Raw genomic sequence first — 17,788 nt, 5'->3', positions numbered from 1 at the left:
ATAGAGGCAGATTGGCATAGATGTTAGCTCAGGGCCAATCTTCCTCACCACACACACACAAAAATTGTTTATGTTGTGTTTTAATCCCTGGGTAAAATAGCTTTCTAGAAATTGGTGATCTTGCTCAGATTAAAACTAACCTTCAACAATTAACTCAGAAAATAATCGCCCTCCAGAAGCAGCTGGATTTGATCCTGTGATTTGAAGGCATGTCTGTGTACACACACACACACGCACACACACAGAACACTATGACTAAGCAAGTTAATACTCAAGAGCAAAGAACTTTATAAACCTAATCAATGGCAGAGCCATCAAAGTTTAGCTGTAGGTTAAGAAAAGTAAAATGAAAGAAAAGAAACACAGATTTAAAAGTGTTATTTGCCATATGAAATCCGTACAATCAGCAATAATCTGGATCTTTTCTCTTGTGCATAAAGACGACAAACCATAGAATATCTGAGAAAATTATTACAAAAACAGAGGAGATTACAGAACATGAAAATTTGATTTTTTTCTTTTACTAATGTAATGATTTCTGCTTGTAGATGATTGTATCAAATTAAAAATAAATTGCTGAAATTAAAATCCCCAAGAAGCAGTCCACAGAAATTTACCTTGGGATTTTTATCATTTATGAGTTTCTATCGCCACCTGCAGGACTATCTTTAAATAAACTAGAGCAATGATCAGGCTATTTGCCACTCTTTCTTCTTTTCTCCTTTCTTCCCTTCTTCCTCCTCCTCATCCCCCCTTTTATGTGTGCGTGCTAAATTTCCAGGAAATCAATTTTTTTTCTTTTGAAAATAGGAACACTACTAAAAATTTAAGCACCAATGAAATGCAAAATTAAATTTCCTGAAAAAGGTGTAATTAATGCTAATGGCAGCTAATTAACAGCTAAGCACACATCACATTTTCCTATTTTGCAGAGTATAATTCTGAAGGGAAATTAGCCTATACAAATTTCCTTACGAAAAATGTGAGGATGTCCATGGTTTTGAAGGAAAGCAGCTTTTGCTATGGAATAGTTTACAAAAAAGTTTATAATTGCATGTGCCTGGCTTATACCAGAGCAGAAGAAATGCTGCGCTTAACAAATTCATACTTGGGATTCTGTTGTTCTTTAAACAGAAGACAAATGTAAGACAGTATTTCACTAAAAGTGTTATTGTAGCCCAACAAAGTAAGAACAAGTTTTAAGGGCAAAAGTCAAAACTTAAACACTTCCAAAACACAAAAGCACAGATTATCATAGTCCTTGTCATGTTATCATCTTCCCTATCACCATAAAGTCTTGATGAGGAAGATTCGCCTGCTGTAAGCAAAGGGTTAGCCACATGCACATGAAGTAACAATACAGATTTTTGGATCTCCAGGGCATATTACCCCTATGACTAGCAACTCTACAGATTTATAAAATATTTTCCAAGTGTAAGACTTGAGGGGAAAAGTGTTTTTTGATTTTTTAATAACATAATCCGTGGATACTGCATACATGCAGTTCATACTCATGAACTAAGAGCATAATTGCAAAGTTCATGACCACAAAAGTCACACACTGTAAAGATGGTACAGGGACTGCGAATGCTCTATTCTAACAAACGGTGAGACCTTGGGACCATCACTTTACTGAAGCCTTCAATTTCTTCCCTTATGGACGAACATGTAAGTCCTTCTGATTTAACATTCTGTGGCTCCATGCTTTTCCAGACTTGAAAGAGTAGCCCTGGGGGTCTCATTTTAACATCAATTGAGGCAAGACATGCATGTCTTTCTTTTTTTTTCCTTGACAAAAATGAAGGATCCCTGGAATGAGTAGAAACAAAAACTTTTGAAAGCTTGGGCAGAAATAAAAAAGTCATTTTAAAGGGCCAAAAAAATATGGATTTGATCCATAAGAAAATCCCAGTGAGATTAAAACAGTCGGTAAGCACCTTGCAGGAACGTGCCTCAGATGATGACAATTCAATAGAATCGAACTTTGATTTAATTGACTCCGTATCTTCTTTTATTCAAGTGAGAGCTAGAACATCAGGCCAGTGAAAATCTTCCCCCTAAAATCAGCTCTGTTATTTAAAAAGCCCATGACACAACCCTAAGATAGGAGAAGAGGCAAAAAACACGCTTTCCTCAACCATAAATCAAATGGCAAAATATAATCTAGCACAGTGAACCCTAACCAGACCACAAAGGAGGTTTCTCTCCATAAACATCAGATCAGGCAGCTAGAATGATTACCAGGCTCTCTTGTAACTGTCACCTGTGGTGGGTCTAATTACAGGCTACCCCTGCAAGTGCGCCAGCATCACGCAGCTGTAAAAGGGCCGTCCCATTGGCTTGCGAAGCCCAGCCAGACAACAAGAGCACACGCCACCTGATGGGGAGCCCCAAAGATCAGCCAGAGAGACTAATAAAAATGACAGCTTCAAAATAAATGACAACACTCGGCCCACAAAAAAGGCAATATCAAATTAGCCAGAAATAGAAGTGCCCAGCATCATTTTTCAACAGGTCAGAACGGAAGCAGAGAATCGGTTACAACTGTTTTCACACACACCCGCACTATTTCTCCCTCCCTCCCTCCCTCTCTTTTATTTCTAAATATTCTTTTCCATTTTTGCATCACACAAAATGTTTGCACATCCAGGTGTCACATATAGAAACAGATGGAGAGGGGAAAAAAACCATTCAGCTCCGTAAGAATCAAAAATAAAATCCCCCAGATTCAGGGGCCGTTGATGTGGATTAGAGATTTGCCACTCCTCCATCCTCCTGCAGATCTACTGCTGGCTGCCTTTTAGCCATTTGGCTGCAAATGAGTGCCACCTCCCCTGGATGGGGAGGGTCAAGAAAAAGCTGGGAACATGCACATCAGACAAGATTAGGATGAAGCTGTCAGGTAGTCTCTGGATATTACCCTCTGTGAGGGTTATGGTCAGAGGAGGAGTTGAAATAAAAGGAAAGCAGTTAACAGGTAACAGAGGGTTTGCACTAGTTCCAGCACTCTTCCAAGAGGCATTGATTAGATGCCTGCTGTGTACCCAACACTACTGTAAACAGTAAGAATATACACAAAGATAAAAGACTGGGCCTCTCGCCATTCCGCATCTCACAACGTCCTAAAACAATCCTTCAATTAAATGGCTATGTCACGCCGAATAATTTTTCAGAGCATAGCTTAACCTGAAGTATTAGGTCATCAAAATAAAACCCCTCCTATTTTTGAGGGGAAGAACTTAATTTATTAGGTCAAACATGAAGAATAGTAGGATAGCCTGAAAGATAGAACCTCTTGGCATTTGGTGGTTCCGTGCACATTTATCAGCCCTAGAAAGAGCTGACCCCTGAACATCAATTGCATGGCATATAATACAATGGTTTGTATTTCTACCCTCTCATTGAACAGGTCCCCAACAAGTCCTCATATAACACATCCTTTGCAATGCAACAGCAACTGTGTGTGTGAGGGTGCACACATGCCCTTTCTTTGAGTTAGAAGAGCAACACCATCACCTACCAGTAGCTGAATCAGATAAGAATTCCTACCCACATTTGTAGCTCATCTCACATTTTAAAAATATTATCTAATTTGATCTCCAAAGGGCAAATTTAATTTTTCTTATGGTGTGCTTTAATAACTAAAACGTTACCGCTTTGGTTTCACCATATAAGAGGAGGACAGTGGAGGGAAGTTGTGAGAGAGAAAGTAGGGGGGCATCAAAGGAGGTGAGGAGGGGTCCAGGGAGAGGCTGGGAGGAGGGGGTAGACGGGGTGATAAGGAGGAAAGAGAGAGGGAGGGATGGATGAGGAAGAGAGACAGACGGACTGATAACTAATTAATATGAAAATTTCATCTTCGTGTCTCAATATGTAACAGTGCATGAGACACAGGACAAACAGCAGTTGTGGAAAGGGAGGGAGAGAGTAGGGGACAAGCTTGAAAAAGGTGCTCAAGCTTTGGCTGGGTCAAGGAGTGACAACATCTCTACAGTCTTTTCTTTCTCTAAGATCCTAAAAATCACGATCAAGTTCAAATAAAGAGTAGGGTATCTTTGGACTAGTGAGAATGAGACTGAATTCACTGGAATCTGCAAAGGACAACGGCTCCTAACCAGAAAACTCACAGAAGGCAGAACATGCATGCTTGCAAGTGCATCCCAACAGAAAGCTCAGGGAGGCAGTGGGTGGTGACAGAGAGTTCCCTGGGGGCTGGACCTATAATACAGAAGGGGGAGTTAACCGTTCACTTATCTAACAGGGCTGTGCGAAGACTGGCAATGTCTGCTATTCTAGGATGAGAAAAATAAAGATCTAACGCTTACTAGTCAAAATTGAGATGCTCCAAAATACCAACTGATTTCCGTCAGTGCAGCTATGAGTCTGTCTGGAAAAGTAACTCAATTATAAGGTTGAAAATATAAACATGAAAATATGCTAAAATAGTTAAGATTGTCCTTTTAAATTTCCAACAGGATAATCTTTTAATGCAATTACTGTAATTTTATTAAATGGCATAATTAGTTAATGCCTGAGAAGCTGTCAATAGAAGGTGCAATTATGTTGTAAAAAATTATAATCACAATGTGCAATGATGGATTGTTCTTATGAGAAAAATGCTGAGAAAAACTTTAAAATATTTTTGAAAGTATATTATGTAGTCCTCTGTGAAAAGGAAGATTTGGGAAATCATCTTACAAATGTTAACACAAATAAACTGTCAAATATTTTAAGCATTTTATATATTTACACATTTTGAATATGTGTATATATGAATGCATTTAAGATGTTTAAAAAAATCTTCTCCTTCAGACATAATATTATTCTAACTGTGGATTTTTTTTCAGCTTTATGGAAATATTGTTAATCTTTGAGCTCCAACTGCAAAAACACCTACTTTAACAGGCAGTGACGTCTGCTCAGCACATCCAGTTGTGACTTCCGGTGGATGTGGAAACTGCCACCAAAAGTTTAATCAAATGCAGGTGCATTTAGTTGTGAATAAACTGGTGATAGAACTTACAGGAAAAGTAAATCTTTTAGACAGAGTTCACACACAAATATCTAAAGCATCAAAAAAACATTGGGCCAGCACTATGTTAATAGTCCAATCTGAAAATAGAATTTCCATTGTAGTTGTTATTTGTACCAAAGTTAATTCAATCGGAATGTTCTTTGGGCCACAGAAGGGATCATGGACAGAAGCAATTCTCAAGGTCTCATATGAATTTTTTACTAAAATGTTCTCACAAAATGTTCCACAGAAAAAATTTCTGTTTCTCAAAAGCCCTCTACTTCTTTCTCTGTGTGTGTGTGTGTGTGTGTGTGTGTGTGTACACACGTATGAGTACTGGAACGGTCAGTTCTGTTATTGCTGCTGTTGTTTTTCAGTTCAATGTCAAACCATTTCCTATTTCTCAAAATTCTAGGATCTTTAAAAGCTAGGAATTCTGTATATGTTAAATGTGGGGTATCACTAAGAAAGTGGAGAATTGTATCTTTAACCTTATTGGGGAGGAGGAGGTTGATTGATGCCTTAAATTATGTATCATATTGCAGGCCCTGTCAACTCTGAAGAATAAATTCTTCATTTTCCTATACTCAAAAAATTCAGAAAGTCACAGATGTTAAAATCATAGCTTTATGAAGATACCCATTGATATATGGTAGATTTAGATTACTTTTTAACATCAAACGTCCAAGTAAAAATTTAATAACATAAGGAATCCATCAATGCCCCAAAGACTTGTCTCCTTTGATGCAATAGGTGTGTGCCTGGAAGACTGGTGGAAAAATGAACTAGAAAAAGGCAATCCTTTTTTACAGCAATAGCAAACCTCTGCTATTTAAAATAATCTTCTGATGATGCCCCCTGTCAAGTAAATGTTTTGTCACATGAAAAAATTAATGCATTTATACCATGATATAACTGTAGATTTTTAAATGGACAATATTGGGGATTGTAAAATATAAGCACCCAACAGAAAAACAAAACAAAATAAAAAATCCATAAATATGATTGGTTCTACAATACAAATATCACAACGCGATATTATCTTTTGAGAACAAATTCAATTCATCTTAACTGTCACGAAATAATGCATTTGCATTGTGACATGGGGATATACAATAGAGCACCCACACACACACACATTAGAAATATGGGCCTATCTCTCTGATAGTTACCATTCCAAGACATTTTGAAGGAATATATTAATGTAGATAGTTACTTTTCTCTACTCTTATCCCTTATTTTGGACAACCTGGAATTCTTGAAAAGAATATGAAAAGTATAGATTCCTTCCATGGCTCCTCCATTTGGTTGTTTTCAGCCTTCACTGTCCCCTTGAAAACTCTTCTGCATCATCTAAGAGCTTCTCCCAAAAGTGGGGAAAACATAACTCAGACTCCAATTTGGGGCTCAGCCTGAAGCCAGGCACTGAGGTTTTCCAGACCATCCAGCTGGATTCCAAGGATTTCAAATGCATGTGATTCCCAGAGCCTAGGCTGTTCCCCAAAGATATTACAGACATTTCTACCTTTTGCTTCTTTAATTTTGGCTCCATGTCTTGTGAATATAATAACCATGACTGAGAATTATTCCCACCCATATAATGAGAGTTTCTTTCCCACAAAGCATCTTGGAACAGGCTTACGTCCCATTCACAACATCTAAATATATATCCACAATGACCAATATGGTTGTCCCTAGAGTCACTATCATCTATCTAGATACAAGGACCACAATCACTGCGTCCTGGGCATCAATGAGAGGCGGTATGTCCCATGGTTAAACACATGGACTTCTACAGCCCCATGGTCTGGGTTTAAATGCAAGCTCTGCCTCTTAAAACCATAGGAACTGACACTTTGTTTAACCTCTATGAACACAGTTTTCTCATCTGTAAAAAGAAGGTAATAACTGGCACCTAAATCAGCAGGTCGTTGCAAGAACTAAATGAGTTAACATTCATAAAATGCTTAGGATGGTGCCTGACACCGTAAGAGCTGGTACGACATGAGCTGTTAAACATCGCGGGAGTTCAAAGTCTCTGTCTGGAATGACCATGTGCACGTCTGTGAAATAGCACGTATATTTACAAATCCATTCATAAGGAAATATAATGCTTCTTCTAGGCATGATATTTTAGTTACATTTGGCCTCCATCAATAAATCATCACCTCATATTAATTTGTCTGTCATTTGGGAAAATTGAGAATATGCCTTTTTGAGTGAAAAAAGGAAAAAACTTATCCACTTCTGACTGGAAAGCGGGTGGACCTAGATCTTAACAGGCTGCTTTTGTTTAACCCCTGCTTTCAACAAGACATGATATATTCATACACGCATCCATAGGAATCCTCAGAAAATGTACGGTTGGCTTTCATAAAGTCTTAAAATTAACAGCCAGAATATACCAAGCACAATCCTATAACATTCATGCTTTGTATCATCTGAAAATGGAGATATTAACATGATGTGAATAGGCTATTTTATGTTATCTGACAAAACAGACATAAGAAAAAAATTCCTATGGTTCTGTCCTCAGCCCGTGTGCGAGTGTCACGGACTGTACCTCTAGCGGAAGGAAAAGCCGCACTGGGGACTGGTGCAGCCAAAATGGTTCTTTTCACACCTGTGCAGTGAACTCTCAAATACCACTTATCCTAATTTCTAATGTAGAAAGGCCTTCAAATGTAGTCCCATTTAATAAATCCTTGACTTAAGACCTTGCTTCAGACCACCACGAAATTGTTCTGCTCCTATCATGGCAGGGTAAGTGGATGAAGTATGAACAAATGATGACATTGATGAATAAAGACCAGGAACGGCATTCTGTCCTCAGGAAATCACAGGAGAACATCAGCGTGTGCCACCAACGAGAAAGATAGCACTCTCGACAGCGCAGCAAGGAAGAGAAGGAGCCAGGCTTCAGAGTCACAGTCTCTCTTCCTCGCTCTCTGGCCCAGGGCACCTGATGATCCAACATTTTGCAGAAAGACAGCCCTTAATGGAGTCTCCGAAAGTCAGGGCCACAGCCCTACAGCCAACGGTGGCCTCCAGGTGTGGATCGCCTATCAGTACAGTACAGGACGCTAACAGAAGTCTGTAAGCAAGATCCATGGAAGCAAAATGTTTTCCAAAACAATGAAGGCTTGGCTACCTATAATCTTATTTTTTACAAAAGGGAGACAAATATATTTTTTACTTTATCCTAAAACTGCATTTTCTTTATATGTTCTTACTTTAAAAGCAGAAATACTTTTGGAAGGACTGTCATGATATTAGTAACAAAAATATTCTCTAGTAAAACTAGACTTCATTGGCTTAGGGAGGAGAGAGAGCCACCTCTCTATATCTGCTGTAGCTCTGAGATCACCACGCTGGTTAAAGTAAATGTGAGAACAACATTCACATGGAGAGTTTCAAATTAAAACTGAAAACTTAAGGTGTTTAAGTGAGCACTCTTCATTCCAGGACCTTCAGGAATATTCAGAGAGAGAGTTCATGCATGTATCCTTCCTAATTGATTGTGCCTTCCTTCAATCATGTCCAAAACAAAATGGTGCCCATACACACATAAGTGGGGCCACCCACAGTGTCATATCCTCACGTATCCTTGCAAAATTACACTTTAGCGAGCCAGCAATAAGAGCATCACATTTATTTTCCATTCTGTAGGCCTTAGAGATTTGAAAGGATGATGTGGCAGTCTGCATCCACCAGCTTGGCAGAGGGATCTGCCGTGTGGCATCCACAGAGAGGACATACTCAGGGCACAGGCAGTGCAGATGTGGCCCCACTGCCAAGGCTTCCTTCCCGTTCAGAAGTCCCCTCTATTAGACAACTTATTTCTATTCATTTGTTCTAATCTCTCTCCAGATCAAGCCGACAGCCCATTAATCATTTCTGTCATTCCCATACGTAATCCAGTGCAACAGATCTCTGTTTTTCTAAAAATCACAGTGCCAGAAACCTAAGCTCAAGAAGAGGAAATCCTCTCCTCCTCGCAAGGGCTGGCTGGGGTGCTGACTGGAAGAAGCCACCAGTTGTGTTGACTTTCTTCTTCTGTCCAGAATCACAGAACATTCCATGGAAAGTTTTTAAAGAGAATTCAGATGGGGAGATTGAAGAGGAACCCAAGACATGATGCCCTCAGCTGAGGAGAGCATGAGAAAGGGAAGCGCGTGAATGAATGCCAAGACAAAGACAAATACGGATTAATGAAATCCTTCTTCATGTTTTTGTTAAGGCCAATTGTTTTGGCAACTTCAGACCAAAGAAAAAGTACATTATAGGTCAAGGCTGCAGCCTTCACAGGTCCTCTACATCCTGAAGCAATGAAAAACTAAAATTAACTAGACCAAACAGAATGTTCTCCAATGGCAAAGAAAAAGGCCTCTTATGGAGCTGATATACCTGTTTGCCTAATAAAGGTGGGAGTCACCTTGAACCCACTGACATCTTGGGCTTTTTTTTTTTTTTTAATGAGGACATGAGGTAGAAGAGAGCATTGACAACAGAAAACAGGAGACAGAAGAACCACGATCATGACTTACTGAGGATCACGACTCAGACCATTCAGGTACAGAAATTAATGGCATAAAACAAAATGTACAAGATTAGCAGTTGAGAGACTTGGTTTCTCCTCCCATGTCGGACATCACTGGTATGATGCAGGAAGAGCCCCTTCACCAATGAAGGAGAATGCCCTGAGACATAAAGTGAGGGCACTGCGCCAACTTTCATGTCCTTACGAGATTCTTGGACTGTCAGTGGCTGGCTTAGGTGATTGTGAGGTCTCTCGTAGCTCTGAGATTCTGCGGCTTTACTACGCTCATAAGGATGGCCAGTGCTATCAGAGAGAAGTAAGAGTGCATTTCACATACACTGGCAGTTCTCCTTTGTGGTGTTGAGTCAACTTAGAATGTGCAGTGATCAGTTATGTCTCAATTGGTTTGATATGAATAATTTTTTTCTATCAAAATCTGTGAATGATTTACTTAAATCATGAATTAGAGCAATTTAGTCATGTGGTTTTTCAAAAAACACTGGTATTTACTGGTATAGAAGGAGAGAAATACAGACAAGGTAGGGACTATACAAACATGGTTATAGTAACTACCACAAAAACATTGAAATATATATATATAATTAGATCTCTTAAACTTACCAAGAGATAGCACATGAGTAAGATTTGGGTAATTTAAGGGTAAATTCGACTTAAGTACAGTCTTAAAAAGACATCACCTACATAATCACCTATGCTGTAATATATTTTAGAAAGACGAATGCATACTTTTACGTTTTAAAGTTTCCTTACAGGTGTAAACTTCAGCTATGTTGGATGTGTTATCATTCTGCTTTATGTCAGTAAAATAAAACCCGTCTGCATTTGGATCTGGGACTCAGAAGCAAATAATTTGAACATAAAAAAGGAAGCTTACCACGAATGCTATTGCACTTCTCAATGTGGATTCCCACTGGAAGCAGCTTTTAAGGAACTGTATTGTATTCCATATTGCCATGGTGATTCTTTTCACACGGTCTGCATCTCTTGATAAGATCTGATTAAAAAAAAATGGAAAAACAGGGAACTAGATTTAAGTACTCCAAGTATGCTCTTTAGATCTGCCAGCATGGCCATTTAAATTATATTTTGTATAGCTGCCAATTAAAATAATAATAGAAAGGAAAAGTCCTAATACTTCTAAAATTCTTTTTAAAATATGACCATCCATAGAGGAAAAGAAAATCCGATGCATTTTATAGCTCCTTTGATGGAGGGTAGCATCTTTCAATAATGTTCAGCACAAAACTGAGCTGGTTAAAGCTTCAGCACCCAGGCTTCTGGTGTGTGTGAATTTGTGTCTGTGTGTGTGTGTGTGTGTTTGAGAGAGAGACAGAAAGAATGGGAATGAGTGTCTATGTTGTCTAGCTTGGAAGGAAATGGATACATTTATAGTAGAAATGTACAAGTATTTCAGTTCATCTAGTCCAGAAGAAAAAGTCTAGAGGCAAGTATAGTTCTAGAAAGGGAATCCAGTTCTTCTAGCTGTGCAACTTTGGGCCAGTTTCTTTTCTTTTCTTTTTTTGAGGAAGATTAGCCCTGAGCTAACTACTTTCAATCCTCCTCTTTTTTCTGAGGAAGACTGGCCCTGAGCTAACATCCATGCCCATCTTCCTCTACTTTATACGTGGGACGCCTACCACAGCATGGCTTCTGCCAAGCAGTGTCATGTCCACACCCGGGATCCGAACCAGCAAACCCCAGGCCACCGAGAAGCCGAATGTGCACACTTAACCACTGTGCCACCGGGCAGGCCTCTGGGCCAGTTTCTTAATCTCTCTCTTATTCAGTGGGGTTGATTTTAGTACTTACCTTGCAGATTATGGAGAGAAGTAAGGGCTTAGAAAAACGCCTGTCACACAGTAAGTGCTTTTAAGAATTTGCATCATAAGCACGAGTTTCAACTTTATGAAAATCTGGGGACACTTAGTGGCGAGAGGCACAAGGGGGGGATCCTAACATACCCCAGGACCTCAGCCCCAAATCTCCTGGTGCTCCCTGGGCCCAGCCCACCCCCCATGGAGGTGTGTTTGGAAAGGAAATGTCTTCTCTCCCAGGCGTAGGCAGATTCATTTCAGTGTGTTTGCAAAGCAGCTACCCCACCTACTTCAACTCAGGTTTTAACTTTCAAGTAAATAGAGCAAAAGGCATTAATAATAATACAAAAATAAGACGTTTACTCAGATTACATAAAATAAATATTACACTCAATGTTATGGCAGACAGAAACAAAACATTTGGGATGCTCTCTTCAAAAGACGCTGAAGGTCTTTCCCAAGTGTGCCCAGAAGTTATGGGAAACAAAAGGATGATGAGATGCCTTTATATTTAACCGCTTTATGTAACCCACAGCTGCTCACCACACAGGAAGTGCTGGAAGTAATAAACACTTTAAAAAGGGACACTTTGTTCTTTGTTACACAACCAAAGAGGGACAATAGGTACTGAGTGAGATTCTGAACTGTTTCTGAATAGGATAGGGAGGGACTCTGAAAAGAAATGCAAAGGTCATGTTAAAAAAATGTGAAACCTCCCGGACTGATCTTCACTTTTTGTTGAACTGATGAGAGAGGAATTAAGGGTGACAGGTAGAGGGAGAGAGAGTGAATTTCACATGAGGCAAATGCCAACACATCCTAAATTGAGACAACACGAAAGTGGCAGGAGCAGCTGTGGTAGAATCCAAGGCTAGACGTCTCTAAAGATCCACTGGGTTAATCCCTTTATGGACTCCGTGGGCAGAATACTTCCTTGCAACTTCGAAGGACTAAGATGAAAATGGCTGCAATTAAAGAGGGGCAGACAGGACAAGTAAACTCCGGAGAATGTTTATGCAGGCTTAAGGCTAGGAATGTTTGTTGATAGAACAACGCAGGAGATTAGCAAAGGGCTGACACCTCTGCTTTATCCAGTAGCTATGTTTCAAGTCTTCTCCTTCTTATTGGACTGACTGAAGTCCTCCTTTAGGATGAGAAATGGAGACAAGCAGAAAGGAATGAAGAGATAGGGAGGGGAGAGAGAGAGGGAGAGATGCAAAGAAGTAATGACAATTAAGTACTTGGGGTGCTGGGTGCTGAGTGTACCCACAAGCCAGTTCACCGTACAGACCTACCTTTTTGGATAGCTTGCGGCCATCTTCAGCAAAGCGTTTCTCTCTAGGAGTAAAGGTCCTAATACTTGCTTTGATCTAGAAAGACATCATTGTTAAAAAGAGCAGAATTTATATGGACTTCATTCTTCTCCTTTTCTTCTTAAAGACTTGAAGAACATGGAAACCAATACCCACTGACCTAAGGCCTTTAGCAGGGAGCAGAGAAATGGTGGCCACCCCTGTGCTTTGAATGTGTTTCTGGGGACATCACGTCAGCCTGACTCACGTGGGTCAGACTGCATGGGAGACTCCAGGGGGCTGTATCCACTTTGCGAATCAATGGAGCTATTTTAAACCACTGCAGGGACTGGGTTCATGAAGTTCTCAAACTGATGGATTTAGGTTTGTCTAAATCACCATACTGAGAAAAACCTCAAAGAGAAGAATTCGAGTCCTTCTCCACTACATCAAATGGACAACTGGAAAATCATTTCACTAACATATTTTCTATTTAAGACTTTTCCCCCCTAAAACTCAGGTTTCACCTGTGTCCAGTCTATATGCAAGTGCTTGTCAAAAGGAAATAGGAGATAAAGGGTGAGCTGTGGTGTAACATGCACATACGATGTCCGTGAAGAGAAAGGGGAAGCTATGGGGAACAAGAGGAATTAACAATAGCCCCCCACACTGGAGACTGTGCCCAGAGTTCCAGCATTACTGGGAAGAAAATAGAAAATTCTCCTGCCATTGATTTTATAAACAATTCCCTAAAGACACTAAACGAGAAGCAGTGCAGCATGGGAATAATCATAGAGTCAGAAAGATCTGGATCTCTTTGCTGACTCACTCATTTATTAGCAAATCAGCTCCTCTGTTTAATTCCATTTGCTCATCATAAAATGGCATTCATGATACCTATTTACCAGGTTTATTGTGAGGATTAAATGGAATAATGTCAGAGCCTGGCACATTATAGGTGGCCAAAAAATGGCAGTCATTCTTATAATTACTTCAAAGCTCCATTACTCTACATCCATTTATACCACTATCTGGATCAAACTGTGCTCTTCTTACCCCTTCTAGAATCTACTGTTGACACCATGGCATGTGAATGCTCACAGCGAAGTAGGCCCTTTTCCTGCATGCCTACAATTTCTGCTCACAACAGTTGAATTGTACGCCCACCAAGAATCAACTGTGCTAATTCCAAAATCTATTTATGCCAGTTTACCCATGATTGCAATTCTATATTTTAATTATTATATAAATCAATGAAATACAAGCACAGACCAAAAGAGTTGAAATTTATGTTGCTCGAGAAAGCCTTCATAAAGGTGGGTCACTACAAACATACTGTTATTGAGGAATTGACTATATGGAAAAACAATCTGGAAGAATTCTATATTGATTGTTCTGTGAATGTCTTTAAAGTATATATCCTCCTCAAAGAAAGTGAAACTAGAAATTACCATAGATGTCTTGGGTGTATTATGTAAAGAATATGTTGTAGAAGTAAAAATAACAAATCAATGCCAAAAAAAATGATTTTGGGCCCACACCTAAAGATGGGCAAACAAATGTATATTCATATATTTCACATTAACCTAAGGTTTAAGATACACTTAAAAAAATTCCTCCTTTAACTACAGTTTCCAATTGAGTAACTACTTGTCTTGGTAATATTGGATGGCAGGACATCTACTACAACAATTAAATAATGTGACAGAGGCTTGAAAACCTCTCTGTCCAATAGCCAACTATCGCCTTAGATGAAGATCACAGGGAATAAAACTAAAAAACTAATTTTCTCCTTTATTTTTCATTTTTTTCCTTGCCATTTAGATTTACGGAGAATTAAACACCATCAATTCTCCTGGCTCAACTGGATTAAGAGCAGTTGAAACTGGAGAGTCCAGCACTGATTTTACGGCTAAGTTTTAAAACACTGCTCTCTCTCTAGCTGCAACAATTCTGAAACATCTTACATTGATTTCAGCCTCTCCAGGCTGGTCACCTTTTACTTGAGCTGCAGAGAATGTGGGAGGTATGAGCCAGATAAACTTACCGGATTATATATGAGGTCCATCTCCAAGTAAATAACTCCTTTAAAAGCTTGTTCTAAATCTTTATTCTTTAGCACGTAACAATTTGGTTGTCCATCTCGAATCTGTCATAAACAACAGACAAAATACAAACTTTCTGTGGGGTTTAAACTGGATGAACAGGCAAAGCTGAGGATGCAGAATGGACACACAGATGATGCAAATATTAAATCCATCATAAACCAACTTTTAATTCTAGAGTGCTGTTGTAACTAATAAAAAGATAAAGTGAAAAATTACCAGGCTGAAACTGGTGTATTAATGGAAAATTAGTGGTACAAATTATTACTAAGTCTATTCAGGCTTTCTTTCAAAAATCCCAGAGGTTATACATTTTTATTTATTAAAAAATGATGAATATCCTACAAAATTCCTGGCCAGTACTCCATAAGATTGCCAAGGTCATGGGAAAAAGGAAAAACTTGGAAACTGTCATAAATCAGAAGATTAAGGAGATAAGATGACTAAATGTAGTGTGGTACCCTGAGTTGGATCCTGGAACAGAAAAAGGCCATTAGTGGAAAAATTGGTAGAACCCAAATAAAGACCAGAGTTTACTTAATAGTAATGTACAATGTCAGATTTTTTGGTTTTGATAAGTGTATCATGGCAATGTAAGATGTTAACACTGTGGGAAACTAGGTGAGGGGTATATGGGAACTCTGTCTTATCTTTACATCTTTTCTATAGAGCTAAAATTTTTCAAAAATAAAAAGGTTATTGAGATATTTTTCAGAAATGAATAAAGGAACCAAGTTTTAAAAAATGATCAGTGTTTCAGAGCCACAGAGCAATGCACATTAAATAAATCAGTGTAGCTAAAGTTGAGGTCACAATCCAAAAACTTTCAAAAGGCACAAGTTCCTCTGAGATCCTCTCTGGGCCAGCATCTCATATTAGTTCCATACACTAACTACCTGCGGGCCACAGCATGTAAGACATCTAAGAAAAACATCTCCTGTATCCTTTTGGAAACAACCTGACTCCCATTAAGGCATCTTCTTTTCAGGTTTGATAGCAGCCATGCTCTGAGTACACACAGTAGTAGCATATGTATTGATTAAACTTCTGGCTTATAAGAAGCATGCCTGGTAACTCCTAAAGGCCATCGGCAAAACCCGAGCTGACCAAAAGCTCCATTTGGGATTGTAAGGTCCAAGATTCGAAATAACACAGGAAATTTGAGGCCATGAAATTTGAACCATATTTTAAATGACTATTGCTGTCACTACAAGCATTCAGCACAAGTGTTCTTATAAACAGTGGTGGAAATGAGTTGAATAAGTCATGAGGGGAAACAGAGCCATTCCACTTTACAAGGGAGAGGTCACCTTCCTTCCCAAAGTCACCCCACCTCTCTCAGACTGAATAGGTTTTAAACAGAAAGATGGTTTTCCTGGCCAGTGGCTAAGGGGAAGGGGGTGCCCCATAAAGACCTGGTTTCCTTCCTAAACGGTGTCCAAACAGGATTCTGAGCTTCCTCTTTTATCCACAGTCTCACTTAATAAAATGTGGGTGTTAAAGTTGAAAGAAATAAATACAAAAACAGCATGACAATGTGCCAAGCTGACTTCGGTCCAGTTGAGCTTTGCCTCAACCCACAGTCATTGTACCGTTAGCTTAAAATTTCCATGATTTCTTAAGGGTGAGGGAAGGTCAGCAGAAGAACAAGAGGTATCAGTATAAAAAGAAATCTTCTATAGTAAAAGAAACTTTTTGTTGTTTTTTTTCTGATTTAGTAAATGATCGTTTCCTCTTTCTCAATGTCCTAGTCTTGGGTCAGCAAAACTCAGAATCCGCCTAGGGACACTAAGGCAATTTTCAAAACCAGAGATATAATTAAGGCTATTCAGGTTTGGCATTTCAATATAACATCATCTTAAAATATATAAATTACAAGTTTAAAAATTTGTAAAAAGTTTGAAAAATTACATAAAAAAACTAAAATCCCTTTGAACTTCCATAAATATCACAATTCCTTCCCCGGATGGAAATTAGATAAGAATTTGGCATGTATCCTCCCAAAATTTTGATTTATGTTCATAAATATATCCCTGAAAAAAGTATTTTACACTTTGTGCCAAGTGTCAAGGTGTATGTATTTTGCAACTCCATTTTGTATCTATCAATTTGCTTTGATAATTTCTATCAGCATATAGCTCTGTCTCGTTTCTTTAAATTGCACAAAAAGTGAATAAACCACAATTTATTAATTCTCCTATTGATGAACATTTGGTTGATTCCACTGTTTCAGGCTATCTGCCATAAGGAATATCTTTCGGGAAAAGGTAAAGAATAAGGGAAAGAGGAAATCTACTACTTAATATTTCATTATATTTGGGATACGTTTGGGCTAAAAATAGGTCAAAGCATTTGAATATTTAGTGTCAAAATTAAGCTGAAATAGTAACCAAAGAGACTATGTTTTAAATATTTTCCTTTACCATAGTCTTTACATAATTGAATTTCCAACATGAGAATACGGGATAAAAAGTTCTGTAACATCCCAATTTGCCGAACACCCCAAATGAGAGTATTTATATAACAGGAAATGACAACTAAACATATATTCTTCCTGCCAAGAACTATGTTTATTATTTATACTTAGAACTCTGAGAATTATTTCTAGCAGTTTATAATTTTAAAATCTCTATTAAATAGGACAATTAAACACAGCCAAAAGAAAATTTATAGCAGAGACTCTATACATACTTTCATCTTTAGGTATGAAATAGTTGCTCCAATTAAGGTCTAAGCTGAATTTTGAGATCTCTGTCAGTCAAGGCAAAAAGGAACGATACGGTTTTCAATTTATGACAAAAGGAGGTCTCTAAGGTCATTTGCAGAGTCTTCTTGGGCTGGAATCTGGGAGGCTTTCATTTCACTCAAATATAAGGGTCACCAGATAAAATAATAGTCTTTCATGGAAGCAACTCAAATGCCCATCAACAGATGAATGGATAAAGAAGATGTGATATCTAAAAATATATATATATATATATATATGAATGGAATACTACTCA

The 17,788-nt window shown here is 38.5% G+C and overlaps 1 protein-coding gene across 9 annotated transcripts in view; it reads right to left on the bottom strand.

The window, feature by feature from the left end:
• Window positions 1–17,788, bottom strand: part of MCTP2 (multiple C2 and transmembrane domain containing 2) — a 223,464-nt gene that overhangs the window by 67,869 nt on the left and 137,807 nt on the right. For all 9 annotated transcript variants that reach the window (XR_011497588.1, XM_044762457.2, XM_014842505.3 and 6 more), the window contains 3 exons: window positions 14,729–14,830; window positions 12,685–12,759; window positions 10,450–10,569 (listed from right to left, as the gene is read on the bottom strand). Coding sequence is in view for 8 of the 9 variants with exons in the window: in XM_044762457.2 (XP_044618392.1) it covers window positions 10,450–10,569; window positions 12,685–12,759; window positions 14,729–14,830 (297 nt within the window). In the remaining variant the exon portion in view is untranslated. The remainder of the gene's footprint in view (window positions 1–10,449; window positions 10,570–12,684; window positions 12,760–14,728; window positions 14,831–17,788) is intronic.

This window comes from Equus asinus, chromosome 2, assembly GCF_041296235.1.
Source record: "Equus asinus isolate D_3611 breed Donkey chromosome 2, EquAss-T2T_v2, whole genome shotgun sequence".
Classification (NCBI taxonomy): Eukaryota; Metazoa; Chordata; class Mammalia; order Perissodactyla; family Equidae; genus Equus; species Equus asinus.
The sequence above is the reverse complement of the archived record's forward strand: the minus strand, read 5'-3'. Positions and strand labels throughout refer to the sequence as shown.